This window comes from Bacillus rossius, chromosome 3 (assembly GCF_032445375.1).
Source record: "Bacillus rossius redtenbacheri isolate Brsri chromosome 3, Brsri_v3, whole genome shotgun sequence".
Taxonomy (NCBI): domain Eukaryota; kingdom Metazoa; phylum Arthropoda; class Insecta; order Phasmatodea; family Bacillidae; genus Bacillus; species Bacillus rossius.
Genome location: NC_086332.1, coordinates 112,978,305 through 112,999,242, shown reverse-complemented (window position 1 = coordinate 112,999,242; position 20,938 = coordinate 112,978,305). Strand labels below are relative to the sequence as shown.

General features: G+C 40.4%; 2 protein-coding genes across 3 annotated transcripts in view; both read right to left on the bottom strand.

Annotated features, from left to right (window-relative positions):
- Positions 1 to 1,600: 1,600 nt before the first annotated feature.
- Positions 1,601 to 5,111, bottom strand: LOC134531361 (uncharacterized). The gene is made up of 5 exons (XM_063367061.1): positions 5,030 to 5,111; positions 3,351 to 3,456; positions 2,536 to 2,764; positions 2,322 to 2,466; positions 1,601 to 1,872 (listed from the first exon to the last, which is right to left on the bottom strand). The coding sequence occupies exons 1-5, from the start codon at positions 5,109 to 5,111 to the stop codon at positions 1,601 to 1,603; spliced, it is 834 nt and encodes a 277-aa protein (XP_063223131.1).
- A 10,117-nt stretch (positions 5,112 to 15,228) lies between these two features.
- Positions 15,229 to 20,938, bottom strand: part of LOC134531151 (peptidyl-prolyl cis-trans isomerase E) — a 55,074-nt gene continuing 49,364 nt past the window's right edge. The window contains exons 6-7 of one of the 2 annotated variants that reach the window (XM_063366771.1): positions 19,038 to 19,104; positions 15,229 to 16,066 (exon numbers count right to left, since the gene is read on the bottom strand). In XM_063366771.1, coding sequence (XP_063222841.1) covers positions 15,998 to 16,066; positions 19,038 to 19,104 — 136 coding nt within the window. In that variant the 3' untranslated portion in view covers positions 15,229 to 15,997. Of the gene's footprint in view, positions 16,067 to 19,037; positions 19,105 to 20,938 lie in introns of those variants that run through there. The other variant, XM_063366772.1, reaches the window with a different exon arrangement.

Below are 20,938 nucleotides of genomic sequence, written 5' to 3'. Positions count from 1 at the left end.
CGGCGTGGGAGAGAGCTCCGTCCCGCGGCGCGCCAGGCTGCAATTACATACTACGGCGAAACGCTTCAGAAAAAGTTATTGAATTATTTACAAAGACATACACGAGACATTAATTACACAGCGAACTTGCACAATGAATAATAAATAAAATAAGTTAATTACACACATTCAAATCCCTTAATCGTTTACAAATATATACACACTGAAATAAAAGATAAAGTCACATAGAAAAAACACTCGTTGGCATGCTAGGGCGCACGCGGGTGCGTCCCTGGCCGTCGCACACACTGGGGTTCACTGGGGGGGGGGAAAACAGGCCCCCTCAGGCCCGCGTCGGTGGCCAGGTACGGCCTCTGTATCTGGGAGGGTACGACGACTGTCGTCAGAATGGTAAACGAGTTACAGGACACTGCACTTTATTCAGTATTGATACACTTATTCGTCCCGATACTGGCCGCGTCCGTTGTCGGACCGCTGTGACATGCGTATCTCTGAACGTAACGGCGCGCGCGACCAAGATAGATTGCAAAGTAATATCGACAAGCTGAAACGGTGGATTCTCGTCCCTATGAAAGGTTTGGCAGATAGTCACGGAACTGGTGTTGCCACAACTTAGGCTGACATGTAAATACGTAGAGAAGTTCCTATGTTCAGGATTGTTTGCAGTCTAGCCTGCGACGAAATATTAATGTCTCTAAAATTACGTGGATACGCCAGCTGGAGACGTACACGTAAAAGTCTCTTGGAAATGAAAGTTATTTAGTTAAAACACACGTTACAAATTACACGTTTAGAATGATGATAATTAACAGGCGAAAGTTAGTCAGTAGCATTCAACACTCGTTACAAAAAGCCTACGGTAATAACAATTAACTGGCTATGAAGCCGAAAACTGCGTAACACTATACGCTGTCCTTAAACTGGACACAATATTACGTAGAACATGAGAAAATTCCCTGTCGGGATAAAAATTAATAAGTTACGAGTCACACGAAATATCGTGCGACTGAGGTGGGGTCGGCGCCGAGCAAGTTAAAGGATTTTAAAAGACTTACACTATTGCTGATATGGAGATGAAGCGCGAAAGTTGATGGCCCGACGTTCGCGGAGCGCCCGACCCCTTCGAGCTCCCGACGGTAACTGAGTTTGAGACCGCCCTGCGGCCTCGCGCCTAAACGCGTGGAGCGCGGGAAAACCGACCCGACCAGTTTTGGACTTAAAGACAAGTTACACAATATATGCTTATAAAACAATTAGACATAATTTTCCTTACATGAATCCTCTTTTAAATTGTTATTAATTTAGTTGTTTTAATTTGACAGAATAATTATATAATGAATTAGGCGCATTGCCACACCCGGCCGGGCGCTGACGTCGCTTTGGTGTTCGTCGCGGCGCACTTTCACACACTCGGCAGACATCACGCTCGGGCGTGTTCGGCGCACTTAAGAGCAAGTGTTGTTGTGACATAACGGCCTGTGCGAACCAGAGGGAGCACCGGCAGTCGGCGTCAAAAGCCCCCCCTCCAACGAGGCCGTTATGCTCAACAACAGTACTCCTCACTCGCATGGAAGTGGTACACTGGTTGGCGGACTAAGCACTAACCTGGTGTGTCCGGCGGCGTCGTAGTGTGCGCGTGGGTCGCTCCTGTGGCCGAGGTGGGCGGCGGCGTCGTGGTGCCTTTGTGGGCCGCACCTGTCACCATGGGGGCGGCCGAGTTGGGCGGCGGCGGCGGTGTCGTGGTGCCTTTGTGGGCCGCACCTGTTGCCATGGGGGCGGCCGTGGTGGGCGGCGGCGGCAGCGTCGCGGCGCATTCAGCAGCAGGCGGCGCGCCCAAAGTGGCACGCGTGGCGTGCGGAGTTGGTGTGGCGCCTTCAGCGGCGCGTGTGGCGGGCGGCAGTGGCGTACCCTCAGTAGCGGGCGCGGCGGCGGAAGTGGCACGCCCCCGGTGACGTGTGCGGCGGGCGGGAAGGGCACGCTCCCTGCGGTGTGCGCGGCGGGCGGAAGTGGCACGCCCCCTGTGACGTGTGCGGTGGGCGGAAATGGCATGCCCCCTGTGACGTGGGTGGTGGGCGAAAGTGGCACGCCCCCTGTCACGTGTGCATCTGGTGTGAGTGGCACGCCCTTGGTGACGTGCGCGGCTGGCGTGAGTGGCACGCCCTTGTTGACGTGCGTGAGTGGCACGCCCTTGGTGATGTGCGTGGCTGGTGTGAGTGGCACGCCCTTGTTGACGTGCGGTGGCGGCACGCCCTTGTTGCCGTGCGTGACGTGCGGTGGCGGCACGCCCTTGTTGCCATGCGTGACGTGTTGTGGCGGCACACTCTTGTTGACGTGCGTGACGTGCGGTGGTGGCACGCCCTTGTTGCCGTGCGTGACATGCGGTGGCGGCACGACCTTGTTGCTGTGCGTGACGTGTGGTGGCGGCACGCCCTTGTTGACGTGCGTGACGTGCGGTGGCGGCACGCTCTGGTTGACGTGCGTGACAGGCGGTGGCGGCACGCTCTTGTTGACGTGCGTGATGTGCGGTGGCGGCACGCTCTTGTTGACGTGCGTGACGTGCGATGGCGGCACGCTCTTGTTGATGTGCGTGATGTGCGATGGCGGCACGCTCTTGTTGACGTGCGGTGGCGGCACGTCCTTGTTGACGTGCGTGATGTGCGGTGGCGGCACGCTCTTGTTGACGTGTGTGACGTGCGGTGGCGGCACGCCCTTGTTGACATGCCTGAGGTGGCGTCGGGCCGACTCTGAATGGCTCGGCAGGTGGCTGATCCCCCGGAGAGTGCCGCAAAATCGTCGTTTTGCGCCACAGCCCTGTGCCAGCCGATTTCTCAGCGACCGTGGTAGGCGCCATCGGAGTGGTTCCTCCGGGTGATCCTCTGTCGTTGTCGCCTCAGTGGTCGTTGTCGCCTCAGTGTTCGTTTTGCCCTCTGGCGGATGTGTCATCACGGCCGGTTTGCACCGTGTCAATTCCCCGGGAGCCTTCACGGCAGTTGGGGGCGGCGGCGTCGGGGGCGGCGTGATGGTCATAGCATGGTGCCTTACTGCTTCGTCGGCCTGTTGGCCGGCTGGGAAGTGCGGCGATGTTGTCAGGTTGAGACGCAGCGCCGCACCAGTAGCGTTCTCGGCAGGCGGTGGCGGAGGCGTCGGGGGCGGCGTGATGGTCATAGCACTGTGCGTATCTGCTTCGGCGGCCTGTTGGCCGGCTGGGAAGTGCGGCGATGTTGCCAGGTTGAGACGCAGCGCCGCACCAGTAGCGTTCTCGGCAGGCGGTGGCGGTGGCGGTTGCAGTGGCATCGGGAGTATTCTCGTCTCAAGCAGAGACATTGTGAGAAGCGTGTCGGCGTCCGCACAGTGTGACCACTCGTCTTTCGTGGTCGTCTGGCCCCCAGGAGTTGTGGATGTGTGAACTTCCGGGGCCGGCGTCGTGGCGATTGCGGCCCTGCCTGTACACTGCTTCTTTCGGCAATGTTCACACCTCAATCCAAACATCTCCGCCTCTTCTCGAGCGATCGGATGTACACACTCATTGTGCCATAAACTCCCGCATGTCCAGCAGAACCACCCGTCAGATGTCACGCCGGGGCATGATGGCATACAGCACATCGTCATGCCATACGTCCGGTACTCGTAACAAAATCCGCATTCATAATTTGAGTAGTGATAGCAACTCTCGCCTGGCTCTGGGAAGTCCTCTTCGGCCCAGGACTCATATGCCTCCTGGAAGTCGTTCATGTTGATAACGACGTGCAGCCTCTGTCACGCGGTCGCAGCAGACTGATACGAGCGACGGATCAGGACGTCGATGACAGGGCGCGAGCAGGTAGGGAGGACCGCCTCCCCTCACCCCCGAGTCGGTGTCCCGTGCTCGCACGCCTCCTGTCCCGCGGAAGCCCGGTGATACGCGCGCGGCCGTGCGTGGCTGTCACTCTGCGCCGAGCAGCTGTCCCGCGGTTGCGGCGCGCCGTTCCCGCGGTACAGAGTCGTAACCGATCGCGGTGAGACGCCGTGTAACCGATCCCAGTCGTATCTCGCAGTGCCGACGTTATCGGGTCGCGGCGAAACCAATCCTCTTGTCTCCCGTTACTATCTCGCTGCGCCGTCTCCCGTCGCTATTTCGCGGCGCCGTATCCCGTGACCTGGCGCGTTGGCTTCCGCTGAAGCCTTGGCGTGAGACTGTCGCGTCGGAGTTATGAAAATAAAATTAAAATTTTTAAAATACAAATGTTCCTTAATGAATAGTCCCGAAATGATAAAAATGTCACAAAAACTGAATGCCACTTGCCGGCCTTAACTCACTCGTGCTGAATTAATTTCAAAAGTTCGTTTTACGAAAGCCACACTAGTTGCGCGCCAAATGACGCCACTCCCGCTGCCTGTCTTAGTTTTTTAATTAAATATTAGCGTTGTAAAAGATCTCAGGGGTTTTAACGGGGGTTCGGCCTCGTGGCTGCAGGCAGGAGCGCGTCTCGGTTCGGAAATTGGAATCTGCGGCCATCAGGTGTGGTGAAGGCCATCTTGGGTCTGTCCTCGAGAAAGATGAGAAAAAGCAGGCATCTCCCAGTTCTGCCAAGGCATCGGTGATGATGATGAGGGGTAGGGGTGTGGAAATGGTGACTGAATTGATAGGTGTTCATGCAAAATCTGAGCGATCCGTCTCTTTTTGGCCATTACCATTAAACAGTTGTACACCGACTCACTCAGCGCAATGACCCCTCCCGCAACATATTTGCAATATGGGTCTGAATGGCGTCTCATTATCTAGGTCCAAGGCCTATTTGATTTACAAATCTGGGTTCGTGTGGTCGGGTGGGAATAGTGTGTTCGGTCACCATTGTGCGACATAGCATGTCCGTCGCTGCGAACACCTAAGGCTGTTGGGCTAGGACATCGTTGAATCATGGTGCGTGCTTGGAGGGACCTCATTCCGGAGCTCAGTTAACGTGAATATGTGTGTGGGTTGTAAGGCTGGCCCTTGACTTAGGCAGTACCTACAGAGTTCTCCTGCCATGACGACCTAAATGTAGCTTACCCTCTCGAACATCGATGATTGCATCCTCCTGGATGAGCCAGGATAGACCCAGGATGAGGTCGTCCCTCAGGCCCTGTATCATCAGGGCTGTGGTCGTGTGACGCGGCTATATCCCTGGCTGTTCACTGTCTCGCATAAGACTCCCCCCTGGCTCTACACTGTTGTCCCCCAGCAGCGCTCGATTGTCCAGTTGACAGCTCCAATGTGCTCCCGTGTCTTCCTCTAACGACTCGCTCTTCTCGCATGGCAAGGAGCACCTCGCACAACTGTCCTCCATCTTAATTGCCTTCTGCTCACTTCTGGCTGAAGGGTCCGTGGCCGCACGCTTCTTGCCCCGCGGATGTTATCGCGGATGCGCAATGTCGTGAAGTGGGCTTGTTCGGCTAAGTTCAGCGTGGCTCGGCTCGGCTCGCTACCGGCCGAAGCTATTCTAGTTTGAGATCGGCTGCGATCATTGGCAAGGATGGGGGAAATGCTGTTCCTGCGGCGCGCAGCTGTAAGGTGATATGTGTGCGACACCTCGTAACTTGACTCGCTCTTATCGCGCGCCGACTTCTGCTCCAGCATTGCATGCACTGTCCTACGTGGTTTTCGGACTTTAAGAAATTTAGAAAATTATTCTTTAAAATTTTAAAGTTTTTAGTTTGCGAGTTTGCTAGCCACACTAGTTGGGCGCCATTTGTTGTCAAATGGGCTGTCTTGTGGTGAATATAATTTTTATGACCAGTGAGATCTCATGGGGGTTCTTGGCCACGTGGCTGTAGACAGCAGTGACTGAATAAAACAGGAAAACTGCAAACTGATGTTGTTTTATTACATGGTGCTACTACAGCACCTAGCTGGTATCGTATCGGTGCCATAGCACGGCTCTGCGTACATCTAGAACATGAGTGTTATGGTCACAACTCTAGTCGGGGTGCTGATTTAAATATCCAATGGCAATGAGGTGTGAAGGGCAGTGGTGGTGGTACAAGGTTCCAGTTTGATTGGCACTTCCAAGTCCATTATCTAGTACACGGCAAACACTTTAAGCACAGCAGAACACGGGACAATAATTACAAAATACACTAAGATTACATATGCACCTGGTTCTAAGTGCGCGCAAGAATGTTAGATGTTTGACACGTTTCACGAGGAGTTGTGTTCAGCTCATTAACGTTATGAATTGGTGCAATGACGAAGTTACACAGGAGAACACAAATCTGACTTTAAGCATGGGCAGAGGGTCCGCGCAAACACGTTTCCCACGTGGATGAGCATGGCCTACCGGAAAGTCCCAGGATTGCTGAATTAGTTACGTAGAAAGTTTACACGTTTCTCTCGTGGATGGCCTAGCTGTGGGCGGTGATGAAAAGTTCATAAGCAGGGTTTTCTACCTGAGAATGGATGCGAGCACCTCACCCGTCGACTACAAAGTAAAAAGACAAAAAACTGACAAAAACTTGGGTACAAATGATTCTATTTAGTTACACAATTAGTTCTTTAAAACTACACTGAAGTTGGGGCTGGCCACGGAGCCGATGATAAAGGATTAAGAAAAACTTATGATATGGCAGTTACAAGCGGTGAAGACGTGTTGAGGACCCCATGGTGCGCAGATGCGCCTGACCCGAGCCGGGCAATGTTTTGATAACTTTCATGATTAATAAAAAAAACTATAAAATAATAAAAAAAAAGAGCATTTAAAGAAAACTACCTATTTCAAAAGTTGCTGATTCTAATAAAGAAATTCAGACCAAATTTACAAAATTAATACATAAAATAATTTATTTTAAAAATGAATTGTTTGCTTTAAAATCATTTCTAAATGATTAGTTATCAAAAACAAATTTAAAATTACTTACAATTTATTAAAAAATATTAAAATATAAATATACATAGTGTTTGGAAAAATTGAAATAATTTTAAATTAGAAAAAAAAAATAATATTTAATATGACTTGATAAAAGAAAGTACTACAACATAAGTACATATGTATTTAAATGAGAAGCAATTTACAATGATTTTTAATAATGACTTTCTGTTAAATACAGTGTCATCATGGATATCCATGTTTGACACTTAAAATATTCAGAAAATTTTGATGTTGTAGACTTACCTTGTCTAATTCAATATGGGCACCATTTGTAGCTCTGGTAGTGTCTACATGGTTTTCAATCTCCTGCCACATCATCTGAATCCTGTCCATTGATAAAGCTACAATTGCTGCAGCACCCTTCTCTTTATGTATGTACCTTACCTATCTGCACAGAGCAAAGTCTACTGTTGGCCAGAGTACACAACCCCACACATCTGGGCTCATTTAACATAAAATTTAACTTTTCTGCGCATTTAAAGATGCTACAGGTGTACAGCTATTACATAATTATTTCATTATAACAGTTTAGAATCCCAGCAATCAGTCTCCATGATCCTGTACAATCACCAAATAAAGTATACATCACATAACAATATAAAATATTGAAAATGAAGGTATTTTCATAAAATTATTCTTAGATGATGTAAAAAATATTACAATTTATCTTGGTAATGATAAAGTTTTATTTTCTCAGAAGCTTGAAAATGATAATGAAAGCAAAATATTAAGAAATTTTGCAAAACCAACAGATCAAAATAATGCAGTAAAATTATAACATTTTCAATCAAATAGAAAACAATTTATAAACTTAATCAGAAAATTAAAATGAGGAAAAACTTTAAAAAATTAAAAAAAAAAAAATGTAATATTGCTGAAAAAGTCTTAAAACCTAAAGGCGGTAAAGTTTTTGCCAAATACATAGCTTGGTTTAAATAACTCTTTAAAAACGAAAATGTTGAATAAATGTCCTTATACAATGTGTGAATACTGAACAGAAACATGTGACGCCGACCGCCGGTGCTCCCTCTGGTTCGCACAGGCCGTTATGTCACAACAACACTTGCTCTTAAGTGCGCCGAACACGCCCGAGCGTGATGTCCGCAGAGTGTGTGAAAGTGCGCCGCGACGAACTCCAAAGCGACGTCAGCGCCCGGCCGGGTGTGGCAATGCGCCTAATTAAATATATAATTATTCTGTCAAATTAAAACAACTAAATTAATAACAATTTAAAAGAGGATTCATGTAAGGAAAATTATGTCTAATTGTTTTATAAGCATATATTGTGTAACTTGTCTTTAAGTCCAAAACTGGTCGGGTCGGTTTTCCCGCGCTCCACGCGTTTAGGCGCGAGGCCACAGGGCGGTCTCGAACTCAGTTACCGTCGGGAGCTCGAAGGGGTCGGGCGCTCCGCGAACGTCGGGCCATCAACTTTCGCGCTTCATCTCCATATCAGCAATAGTGTAAGTCTTTTAAAATCCTTTAACTTGCTCGGCGCCGACCCCACCTCAGTCGCACGATATTTCGTGCGACTCGTAACTTAGTAATTTTTATCCCGACAGGGAATTTTCACATGTTCTACGTAATATCATGTCCAGTTTAAGGACAGCGTATAGTGTTACGCAGTTTTCGGCTTCATAGCCAGTTAATCGTTATTACCGTAGGCTATTTGTAACGAGTGTTGTATGCTACTGACTAACTTTCGCTTTTTAATTATCATCATTCTAAACGTGTATTTTAACTAAATAACTTTCATTTCCAAGAGACTTTTACGTGTACGTCTCCAGCTGGCGTGTTCACGTAATTTTAGAGACATTAATATTTCGTCGCAGGCTAGACTGCAAACAATCCTGAACATAGGAACTTCTCTACGTATTTACATGTCAGCCTAAGTTGTGGCAACACCAGTTCCGTGACTATCTGCCAAACTTTTCATAGGGAAGAGAATCCACCGTTTCAGCTTGTCGATATTACTTTGCAATCTATCTTGGTCGCGCGCGCCGTTACGTTCAGAGATACGCGTGTCACAGTGGTCCGACAACGGACGCGGACAGTATCGGGACGAATAAGTGTATCAATACTGAATAAAGTGCAGTGTCCTGTAACTCGTTTACCATTCATTTACAAGGCGTCCTGGGTAGCCTGAACAGCCCAGGTAATTTCTGAACCGAGACGCGCTCCTGCCTGCAGCCACGAGGCCGAACCCCCGTTAAAACCCCTGAGATCTTTTACAACGCTAATATTTAATTAAAAAACCAAAACAGGCAGCGGGAATGGCGTCACATGCAACTATTTAATACATATATATACACACACATAACTATCCTTTATTCAAATGATGATCATATAAGTATAAACATTGATGAAATACCTGAAAATTCTATCTCAAAATTATGTTAATAAAAAAGATGGAGATTTAAAAGATATATGTATATAAAAAATTAAAGGCATATGTCACGACGTCACAATGTGGGACCCACGAGGGTCAACCTGCTTGAGAACTAGCACACAGGCATGCTCTCCGAGACTACAAGAGCTTGTCCTGAGCATTGCAGTAGCGGACAGTATGTGGTCACAAAGGTTTGGTGTTTTTTATTAATAAGGTGGAAAAATGAAAACCAACAAGTAGTTTTCCGCCTGAGGTACGGTGTATGCAGATGGAATGGGGCTGACGCTCACAGGAGCCAGCTGTCCTACCAGAGGGGCTGACCTCTCGCAACGACCAGCCTGGTGTGTGCTTGAGGTGAGGTGGGGTGTGTGTGGAGCAGCGATGGAACGAATTGGTGGCGGAATCGGAAGTACCTCCAGGAAACAAACAGGCCAAGGCAACTTCCTCCACATTTCCCCTTGCGAAAAACCATGCAATGAATAAAACCTATTACAACTCAGATTGGCCCCGCTAAAACATGACCTGACTTGCAACATTCATGAAACACTTCAAAAATAATAAATAAAAATAATGTTCGCCAAAAAATGTTTGTTGATGCTTTTAATTAAGAGGTTAAGTATGAATTTGATTATGCAGTTTTTACTGAAGAAAATGAGTTAGTTGTATTTTTACGTAAATTTATTTTTGTAGATCTGCACAAAAACCAAACACTGTCTGCCATTACACTATGCTCACAAGTCCACACAGTTCTCATAACAACACAAACTAAATTTCTCTGCTCGAAAAATATAAATGTTTATTAATTTTTATGGTGTCCAAAACATTCTTAATACTTCTTTTCACATTTTATATTTTGTTAATAAGGCTCTATGTCGCTTGGCGTTGACGGTACAAGCCAAGGACAAAAGTGTCTTTGGGATGGCGGCAAAATTTACTTAAGCCCCATCGTGGGCTGAATACTGTGGTCGATGAAAAATTAAAATTCAAAATAAATGTCCAAAAAGAAATTGATTTTGGCTGTGCTAGTGCTAGACTAGTTATTTATTGTCAAGAGCTATTCTTAATCAGGAGGAGTATGATCAGTCTAACATAAACAGATAGAAATGTGTGTGCTATGAAGGTCAAGTGTAGTACAGAGACAACTATCATGTATCCGGGGAAACCACAAGCTTATTAAATGAGAAACTGAAAACATAAATATAGGAAAACAGTTTTATGTACACATGTATGTAAATATACACTGGATTACACAGTTTGTGTAGAAATTAACCATAACTTTCATTAAATACAGAAGTCTATTATACTTGTTCTCTATTGATATTTGTTAATAAGAACTATAATAGCACTATAATAGAATATTAAAACATAAAAAAAAGCAGGTGATATGTTGGACACATGCATATAAACAAAAGTTCTTATAGTGTTCATAGTTCAAAATACTTCCATATAGCACAACACTTTTATTAAGTCTTTATCAATAATTTAAAATATGGGGTTCATTGCAGCTAGCTTTAACTCAGTGGTAAGCAAGAAGACAGGTACAAACAGGACCACTGAGTGTGAGAATCAACTAACTTCATTATTGTCTATTTACAGTGTTCGTATTCAATTTGTTAAAGTATTAAATTTGTTTGAAATTACTTAAAATCAGTGTTTTGTCCTCCAACATATGACATGTTGTTCTATTTCACAAAATGTTATCAAGTCTGTACCTATGTAAGTGAGGAATAACGTTAGTACAAAAAAGTACTCCAACACTTATTACGTGAACATATCAATAAATATTATACTGTATTTTACACAATAACACTTCAGACCACATAAAAATACTGTTGTAATATTGTTGTAAATAAGTTAATTCACTTAAGCACTGTCTAAACTCTGATGGTCTTAGTACAGTGTCACTTAATTCTTCTACACCATTTTTGATGCCCTAAAGTTCATTTTGCATTATTAATTTTAAAAAAGTAGGTACTTAAATGTAGTATCCTGGTTCCTGTTTGGCTGGAAAGCCGCGTAGATAAACTTTGCAGGTAACAATTCCACAACAGAAACTATCAACAAAAGTAGTTTAGTGTGGAAAAGTCACAGTTTTAATATAAGAATCACATAGTTCATAAAATATTATTTTAGTTGTAAACTGTTATGACCAATAGTCCTTAGAGGGGTCTGGGTATTGTGTCAATGTCGGAACAGCAATGTGCCTAGAGTCTGAGGTGTCATACAAAACAGTTCAAATTTAAATATACAATACTGTTTATTATGACAAAAGTGATAAATGCAAAGAACTGGAAACAAAAAATATTTAAAACCATCTGTGATATACTTGTTTTAGCACACGGCGCAGCACATATTAATTAATTTTGACATGGAACCCCTGCCAAACGCGACTTATGCACACGACATCGAGCAGAGAACTGGCAAGAAGATGCCACAGCCTACATGCAGGGGGATAAGGCAGGCACGTAACCTTCCCAACCAATCATAACACAGTTCTCACAACATATTTCACTACAGAAAATCTTCCAGAAGCCTGTGCCTGCTTTACTGTCTCTCTCTTTTCAGTCAACTGATAATAAATAATGTGGGGAAATGCATAAGTTTAACTTTCCCATTATAAGAATACATACAGAAAGTACCAGAAAGCCTCGGTACTGGAAAAACCATGGCGCCACCGAGTCACGCACCTGTCTCTCGTCCTTTCCTTTACTCAATACCAAGTGTTCTAGAATCATTATGAAGCTTCTGAATAACTCCAAAAGTAAAATATAGGCTTTAAAACATTGAAAGTAAATAACATACTGAAAAAATTAATTTACAAACATAACTAAGTAAGAAAAATGAGAACCAGTAAAAATATTGTTAAATGGCTTTTTTTTAAATAAGACATCTTAACACAAAAATTATTTACAAGAATATTACTAATGATAAAATAAAAGTATAAAATATAGTTCATTATAATCATTGAAACTATGTAATCAGCTGATTCCTCTGAATGAATAAAACATTACCCTGTTTTATTGCATAATCGTCGCACGTGCATAATCATCACACCTATATTTTAGGACGTCAAAATTCAGATAAAAAAACCTCTCGCGTAAACATCGCACGATGTTTTTTGTCCCGCTATTAGAGTCCAAGCACTTTGTGTAGGTATCTTTTCCATATAAAACAAAGTATTTTAAAGTAGAAATCTAATATTTATTCAAACATTACTACTTACTTATTTAATTAACGGAAATACGAAGTTGCCTGATGTGTAAATTTTCTTTTTAAGACTTTTTAAACGTTATAACCTTTGTCTGTACATCTGCGTCGCTGCGGTGTATCGCTTATAAAAAATGTAGCCAGCGCTAGTTGGCATCATTCATGTTTGGTTATGTTGCTTCCCGTAAAGAGCACTCACACGTAGTTGAATATCGATATCTCGCTGATTGCATGAAACGTGCGCTCTCTGTCGAGTGCTGAGTTAACTACATTTGTTGGCACGCACTCTTTCATGGTAAGTGTCTACTACGATGATAGTTATGCGTTCGTTCAGGCTCACATTCACATTTTGTTTTTCTATTTAAAGTTGAAGTAAGTTTTTCGTTGCATGACTTATTAATTTAAATTGTTTGGCGTGCTTTTATATACTGCACTTATTAAATAAACGTAATTTAATGAATGTTTTTTTTTTATGAATAACTTAACCTAACAAAATTTTTTTTTTTCCTCAAAAATGTTGCACCCCTACTTTTCAAACTTGATTTTAGTATAAAATTTGCGTCGATTATGCGATAAAACATGGTATATTAATTCCTCAGAAATTCTGGGGAGGGCAGGGCCTTGCAATGTTACAAACCATTCTCATATTCCAAAAATGGAAATGTGGTTGTTTTGTACAACGTATTGTTAGCCAGTGTCACAATTTTATGTAAATGTATTTTAGTTTTCAATAAAAAAATACACAATTCCGATTTGCATAGTTGTAAAGTACGTGGTGAAGTATTTGCCAGGATACTGCAAACATATTCAATATTATTAAGCAGAATTTCAATACTAAGCTAATTAAACAGTATAAATTTCATACTTCTTATGTACACAGTTTATGAGTATCTTTTACTTAGTCAAACCTAACACAAGACCAAGAATCTATTCTTCAATAAACAAGTCCATTTTCCCTGCAGTGTAAAAATAGACATATTTCATATTTGGTATTAGCTTGCTTTACTGTGCATCAAGTGGTAAATTTGCTTACGTGGAAGACTAGGTAGAAGTAAGAATGTTTCTCAGCATTTTTTGAGGAAAAAAAGTGATATTCAAATGAATTTGAAATATATATTTTTTTAAATTACCGTATGTTTGTTGGAGGTTCTCTACAAATCTAGAATAAAATTTCCCCGAATTTCCCTCACTTTCCATTATAAATATTTAAAAATATCCTTGAATATATATATATATATATATATATATATATATATATATATATATATATATATATATATATATATATATATATATATATATATAAATAATTTAATTATTTTGTAGTTTCATAACAAAAATAATGAAAATACAGCCATAGCTAGCTTAGAATTAAATAAACATAACTAAAATTCAAACTGAACCTTACATAAACTATTTTATAGTTTGTATGACTATGCATTTTAATAAAATTTGAAATTTAAAAAAAAAAAAAAAAAAAAAAAAAAAAGCAAACAACAACCTTTCACAGCTTGAGTGATGACGAACTGGATCATGAAATTTTCCTCCTGAAATGACTACCACTGGGGAATTTCCATGACTTTTATAAGATTTAAAGTTAATTCCCTGACTTTATGTGACCAATTCCACCTTCTCTGACCTTTCCCTAAATCTACCCAGAATGTAACATCCTGTATTATGCAATATATAAAAAATTTACATTGGTGAAATAATCTCTGAATTTCATTCAACCCATGACTCAACGTAAGTGGCATAATGTGGAAAAACTTGGGACTGATTATTCTGCCAGTGACACAACACAGTTTTGGGCCAAAAGGAGGCACGGGAAAATAAAGATAGGTCTGCTGGATGGGAAGGTTTTTCTTACATACACCACTGTAGACAGTAAAAAATACACTTTGATACACCGCAACACAGTCACTGTATGCGCTATGTCCACATGAGGCACAACTTCTATTTAACTGTACTCCAACATGAGTACCTGTAAAACTCTCAGTTGCTCGGGACAGAGCCTCCTGGCCTCCATTCTTCGGCCACTTGGGCATTATTACGATAAAGGTGGGACTATCACCCCCCCCCCCCCCCCCCCCCCCCATGTTTTTAAGATGCCCCTTGATCTGGTCCAAGTCGCGGGCAGTCTCGGACACTGGCTTACTACATAGCAAAACGCGGTGTCGCTGCCCTCTAGCGACAAACTCCAAACACAAAACTGTCTGGATTTATAGTGTGTCTAATCCTTAGTTTTCAGTGTGCATTTTAATGGACATTTACACTCTTTTTTCAATGCACAAATTCTGCCATTAGTTTGTTTCCATGTGATCTTTTGCCAGATATACATGATTGAGCACAAAAGTTTTAGATATAACTTTATAAAGTAATGATCATTTTTAAAAATACATCTGAAACATATTTTTTTTTTTTAAAAGAAAATTTACAATGAGTTTTTGGATTTTTTTTAGTTGTAATTCATCAAAAGCATAGAACTGAATTTATACTTTTAAGGAGACACAAAGGAAAGGCACAATCATGGTTTCAACCACTTTTGTCAATTAAATGTTTTTATCTCTTTAAATATTGAAAAGTCTGGCTGTGATTGAGTATAGCACATACTTTAATGTTAATGCCTTGTTTTTAATAGTGACCGATTTAAATGGAATTTTTTTCTTTTTTTTCAGAATGACTACAAATAACAATAATGACAATAGACACTATTTATGGCTTAGAAAAAAATTGACAATAATAGCAAAATAAAAAAATTATCAAAATTTATTGTAATTAACTTCTGACGGTATACAAAATAATATTTAATGTTAAATTGCCAGGTAGTATCACTCTGATGCTGGTTTCAACTTGGTCTCCACTGCAATCCAAGCATGAGATACAAGGTAACATTAATAACTCTACAAAGATACATGCATATAAATTTGTCTTGTTTGCTTAGATCTAATTCATTAACAAATGTGTACTGTACTTGAGAGTACAGTACCATTCTAACTTGGATCTTTAAATAAAAGTATTTAAAAGCATGTTTGAAAATATATATATATATGTATTATATGGTGGTGGAAATCAAAATTTCATCTTCAGGAAAGCAGAGTTAGTTACTCAGTGATTATTGTGATTGCATTGCTGACCAAAATGTTAGTCAGTACATTCAATAATTTTGATGTGGCAAAAATTAACAATGCCAAGCAAATGTGTGAATTAATTTGATTAAACTTTATAAAACTGGAGTTGTTCTTAGACTCAATAATAAAATACATTTTTTACATGCTGTAATAAACATATGTAACAATCAATTAATCAATAAAAAAAAAATTATATGTACATGTTTATTCATTCCTGCAACGGAAATAAAGTTCCATCAATAAGAATCAAAAAGGTAAGTTTGAGCATTTCACTGCTACCACATTTTGTTTGTTCAGCCAAATAAATGAGCAGGAAAGTGTAGCAGTTTATCTGCTGACAACAACGCACTAGCATCAGTCACCACTCGGTGGTCACACACATGAGGAACTCAGACCAGCTCTCCGCACGTGGCAATAACTATCTTCTCTGTTGGCTGCCCTGATTTCGTTCCGTATTTCTGAAACAATGAGGTATTCACTAAGAGGTCTTTATGCATGCACAATAATGATACACCACATTATTAGATATACATCACCTATAAGCCTTTTACTTTTATAGGAAACCAACCAATCACAGAGAACGAAAAAACATTATACTAATACATAATACTACAGAAAAACTGTGAATATTAATACTTAGACATATCTATCAACTATGAAAAATGTTTATGACTATGCTAATTTGTTACTCTGTACTTAGAAGTGAAAATCATTCAAAATTACTTAGTTGCAACTGCAAATAAACTTCTGCAATTTAGATGAAGAAAAATTTGCAGTAAAATCAAATATTGTGTACTCAAAATTTATTTATTTAAAAAAATTACCTTAAAAATTTTTTTTTTTTAAATTTTTTAGTTTTCCAATCTCTGCAAAACCTTTTTGTAGGTCAATCTTTCACATAAACATTAACTACCAATATTAGAACAAACACATAATAGGGAAGAGAATATACACACACAAAAAAATAAATACACAAACACAAAACACCCAAAAGAATACGAACATAAACAAACAAATAACACAAAAACACACGCAAAAAATGCACAAATACACAAAAATAAACACAAACACACAGAATCACAAACCCACACCAAATTTCTACCCCCTCCACACACACACAAACAGACACACACCCTTAGACACACACACACACACACACTCTGAGATATATATATATAAAAAAAATTTGGAGCATTATCTTTTTAATAGGGTATAAAAGCATATTCCTCAATATGTTGGATTAGGATTTTTGTCCAATCAATTGAGAATATTTTGACTATGGTAAAAAGGGAAAAAATGTTTTTCAATAATTAATAGGGATATTTGGCCATTAAATGAGTTTTTTAAATTTAATAGGTTTTCCTTACGTTAACAAGAGTTGGGTTAAATAATATGGTTTCTTAGTTGATTGTTTTGATTAATTAATCAATTAATCAGGGGTTGTTTTGATCAACAAGGTGTAGCTCCAAATTATTGGAAATACTGTAAGAACCCAGATTACAGCCTTCCTCATGCAATCCAGTAATAATCATTTGTTATAAATTTTGGTCATATTTCAGGTTAGATGTAAAGTTTTTTTTCAAAGTTATTGTGAAAATATTTCTCCGGGTTTATTGTTTTTAATTAAAAAATTCATCAGTTTATTTTTGAAGTAATTTTTTTGCTGGCTTCTTTGTGTGGGAAGGCGTGCTGACGTAATTCTCCTTCGTTTTTCCACGGCCGAGGCTTCATTTCACACGCTAGGCGTGTGAGTCACGGTCACGGGAGTGCGAGAAAGATACAAAATCGCTGCGTCGTGGGAACAGAAGTAAGCATTTCGTGGAAGCTTCTGTTGCTATGCGCCGTGATTGGCTGAAAATTACGTCAGCGAGCCCAGGACACTGCCCGCACGAAGGAAAGGAAGGCTGTAAAATCATTGTCTGAGCACCGTGCATCATTTAGCAATGTTATATTGAACTACAACTTAGCGGCTACGATCCGGGCGATGCCTAACAACCCTTTTTTTTCTCTTCTGACATTTAAATAAATTAGACATTTTTGACCGTAGTCGTAGGCAAAGCTCACAGCGAGGTGACAAAGTGTTTTGTCCAGCCGTTGCTGTCCGGAACTTATCCGGGCAATATAATGTAATTTGTAATAACATTACGTGCTTTTTCCCTTTATGGAGGTACCGGTTAAATGTTTGTTGTGTGCTCTGATGTGCTAAATATTTTGTGATTTTTAAATGAATAATTAAAACCAGGTAATACATAGAACATTGTTTATAAATTTCTTCTTTCTTCGTGACCTGCAACCTGTATGTTCCACTCATCACCTAATTTGAGCTAGCCGGAGGTGGTGGGTGGTAACAATACTTCCAATTAATCACTGAGCTACAAATTTAATTAAAATAAAACATAAAATTATATCAATAAGTAGAGTCACAGCATGGTTAAACCCAATTTATAATTGGGTCACCAAGTGCATTTTTGTCACAGAATAAAAATACAGAAAATGAAACACAACTTATTTTATAGATACAACGAATTCAGTTTAAATACCCAAAAAAAAGCATTGTAGGTCACAATGGGGCTTTTAAAAACATAACCAAAATTAGAGTGGTGTATCTTTAGAAGATGTCTAATCAGGGTGGCCTCTCTCGTTACAAAACCAAATTCTAGGTTTTTCCAAGATTTGTAAGGATTTTATAAGAAATTTCATAAACTGTTAAAACCTTCAAAACAATATGTAACTTGGCTAACCATGTTGGTTACGTACAAGCTTAAACAAATTAACCATTTAATATTAAATCCAAACCATTTAATATTATATGAAATAGAAAGTATACCTATAAGACTGTATTACTTCTGTGATAAAAGTGTATTTCCATAACATAATTTTATAGCTCTTGTATGCTGTTAAAACTATAACATTAGCAAACAACAGCATAATTTTACGTTAAGACAGCATTGATATAGGCACATCTCTTATATTGATATAATACTTCTATAAATTCTTTAATTTAAAAACTCATTTTATATAATTATGCACTGTAATTTTTATGACAGTCACACTCAAAATTTCACATGTTGTCTCTAGGAAAGGTGTAAAAATCAGTAAAATTACTCCCTTGTTTCATTCTATTCCTTTATAAAAAAACCCACAAATATTCAGTCCCTTCAGTTTTGTTAATACATACAGAGGATTTACTGTATAGTGTATAGACCAAACATGGCATGAAAATACACATAAAACTAGCTCCACAAGTGTGTAATGTACATTCAATAATCCCAGCACAAATAGGAGTACGTAGAAAGAGCTGAATGGAAAGGAAGAACACTTTTCCGTAACATGTTATCGTAGCTTGTCAAAATTGGGAAATTTTTGTCATAAACTTTTTATTTGGAGCAATGACTACTGCACTACATATTGTGCTGGAATTCAACATACCTCCATCTTCCTAACAACATCCATTCCACTGATAACATGGCCGAATACCACGTGCTTGTTGTCCAACCTGGAAAGATACAACAAACAATAAGATTCTTAAGTTGCATGACTATACACAAAAAGGGCAAACAGGATGAAATCTCCAAAATTAAAGTTGATTCTGAACACCTTGCTAAGCAGCATCATGCCGGCAGTAGAACATAAACAACCACAGACTGACTCATGGTATTAGTATCGGGTGTCATCCACCCATGCACTAGACAACAATTACATTACTTAAATTCCCTTTACAAACACAAAGCTCAGGTATATGTTAGTTTCACAGCTGCAGTAAACAGACTGCATTACAGTTAAAGTGGTCATTTCATTAGTGACCTTGAATGATTGGTTGCAAACATTCAAATGAACTAACAGAGTTCCCACTGTTTCTGTGGAGTTGGACTGTGGACACATGGCAGAAGGGCAGTACTTATTAGCAATGCAGGAACTACAGAAACCAAAAGTTTCTGTTTCTCGAGTTAATGTTTTTGGAATGTCCTTTTAAGTTTTCTGAATCATATGCATCATACTTACTCAGATAATTTTATATCAGTGAAAGATCTGGTTTTGTGGCCTATAGCACCATTAAACACTTTCCAATAAAACAGAAAGATATTCTTTGAAATATTGAAATCTGAAGAAAAAATTTAGAATACTTAATAAAATATGCAACAGAAGAACATGGTAGATACAGATACAAACATTTTTGTGTGTAGTTAAGTGCTTCAACTGAACGTAGAGTCAGCTGACTGGGAATCATCTACACAAGTTGGTAGCCACTTGGCTACGTAGAGCGATGCATATTTGAGAAAGTAATTAGTTTACATACATTTTCTATGCAGATTAATAACACCATTGAAGAATTAAATGCAGCACTCTTTCAGAATTAACCAGTGCATGATGAATGATGTTCCATTCTACACAAAGAATACAAAGAACCATTCCTGCCACATCAGGATTCACAATATTGTGGGTGGTCCCGACACAATGTCTTATGAAACCATTGTCGAGCTGTTGGATCGTGAGATGGGTGGCATGAGGCGGTGGGGAAACTGCTTAATGCATGTGCAATGTCATTCTTGCAGCTACCTTTCATGTTGATTTGTAGCACAATGCAGCAAATGCTCATTTAAGAACTCTTGTTTGACTGGAAATCTTGTTTGACTTTTTGAATAAAATACCAAGAATATTAATTATTAGAATATTAAGAATAATAAAATACAAGTATGAAAAATTATGTCACTAAGACCTTGGACCATATAATCAGTTGATGTACTGTCTTACTGGAAAACATAATGGCATAAAAATATTCTGCAAAGATGGGGAGGGCAGGGGTCTGCAATGCTACGAAGTACTTAGTTCTTCTTTCTATTCGCTACGTGTATTTACGCTAAATGTATGAACATAAACCACTTAAAGTATAAAATTCTTAAACATTAATCAACTTATTAGTGTTAGATTTTTATTCCACTTGTACAGTGCACTTTGTTCGAGAGTGGCAGAATACAAAATAAGAGGAAATCCTACCCTGGTCTGCCTATACAATGTCACAAAACCCATCCAGTGATGGTCTGCAGTAATGCAGGTGTTACAACCAACAGTGAAGCGCACAATGGTTTCCTGTGTTGTGGTCGGTTCATTGCTCGCTGAACACTGTCCGAGCTTTAGTATCGTATCAGCCTCTGGTGCATCGTCCCACCACATCCGGTGCAGCCTGCTGTGCGTTTGTTCACATCGCTGCCATGGGGCATTACAGTCTAACGGAGTTCTCCGATGGATATGCATTAGCTGTAAATGAGTGTGGAAAATGTTTTGGCAAGAACATGCACCGAGTGCTTTCTTCGATGCTGGCCTGCAGAACA

What these genes read in the sequence shown, in the direction of transcription:
- LOC134531361 (XM_063367061.1), bottom strand. Translation starts at nt 5,111, where the DNA reads ATGATACAGGGCCTGAGGGACGACCTCATCCTGGGTCTATCCTGGCTC. An exon ending in GAAAGACGAGTGGTCACACT is followed by an intron (nt 2,765 to 3,350) that starts GTGCGGACGCCG and finishes CCGGGGGATCAG; the next exon opens with CCACCTGCCGAGCCATTCAG. An exon ending in TCACGCACGTCAACAAGAGC is followed by an intron (nt 2,467 to 2,535) that starts GTGCCGCCACCG and finishes CACGTCAACCAG; the next exon opens with AGCGTGCCGCCACCGCACGT.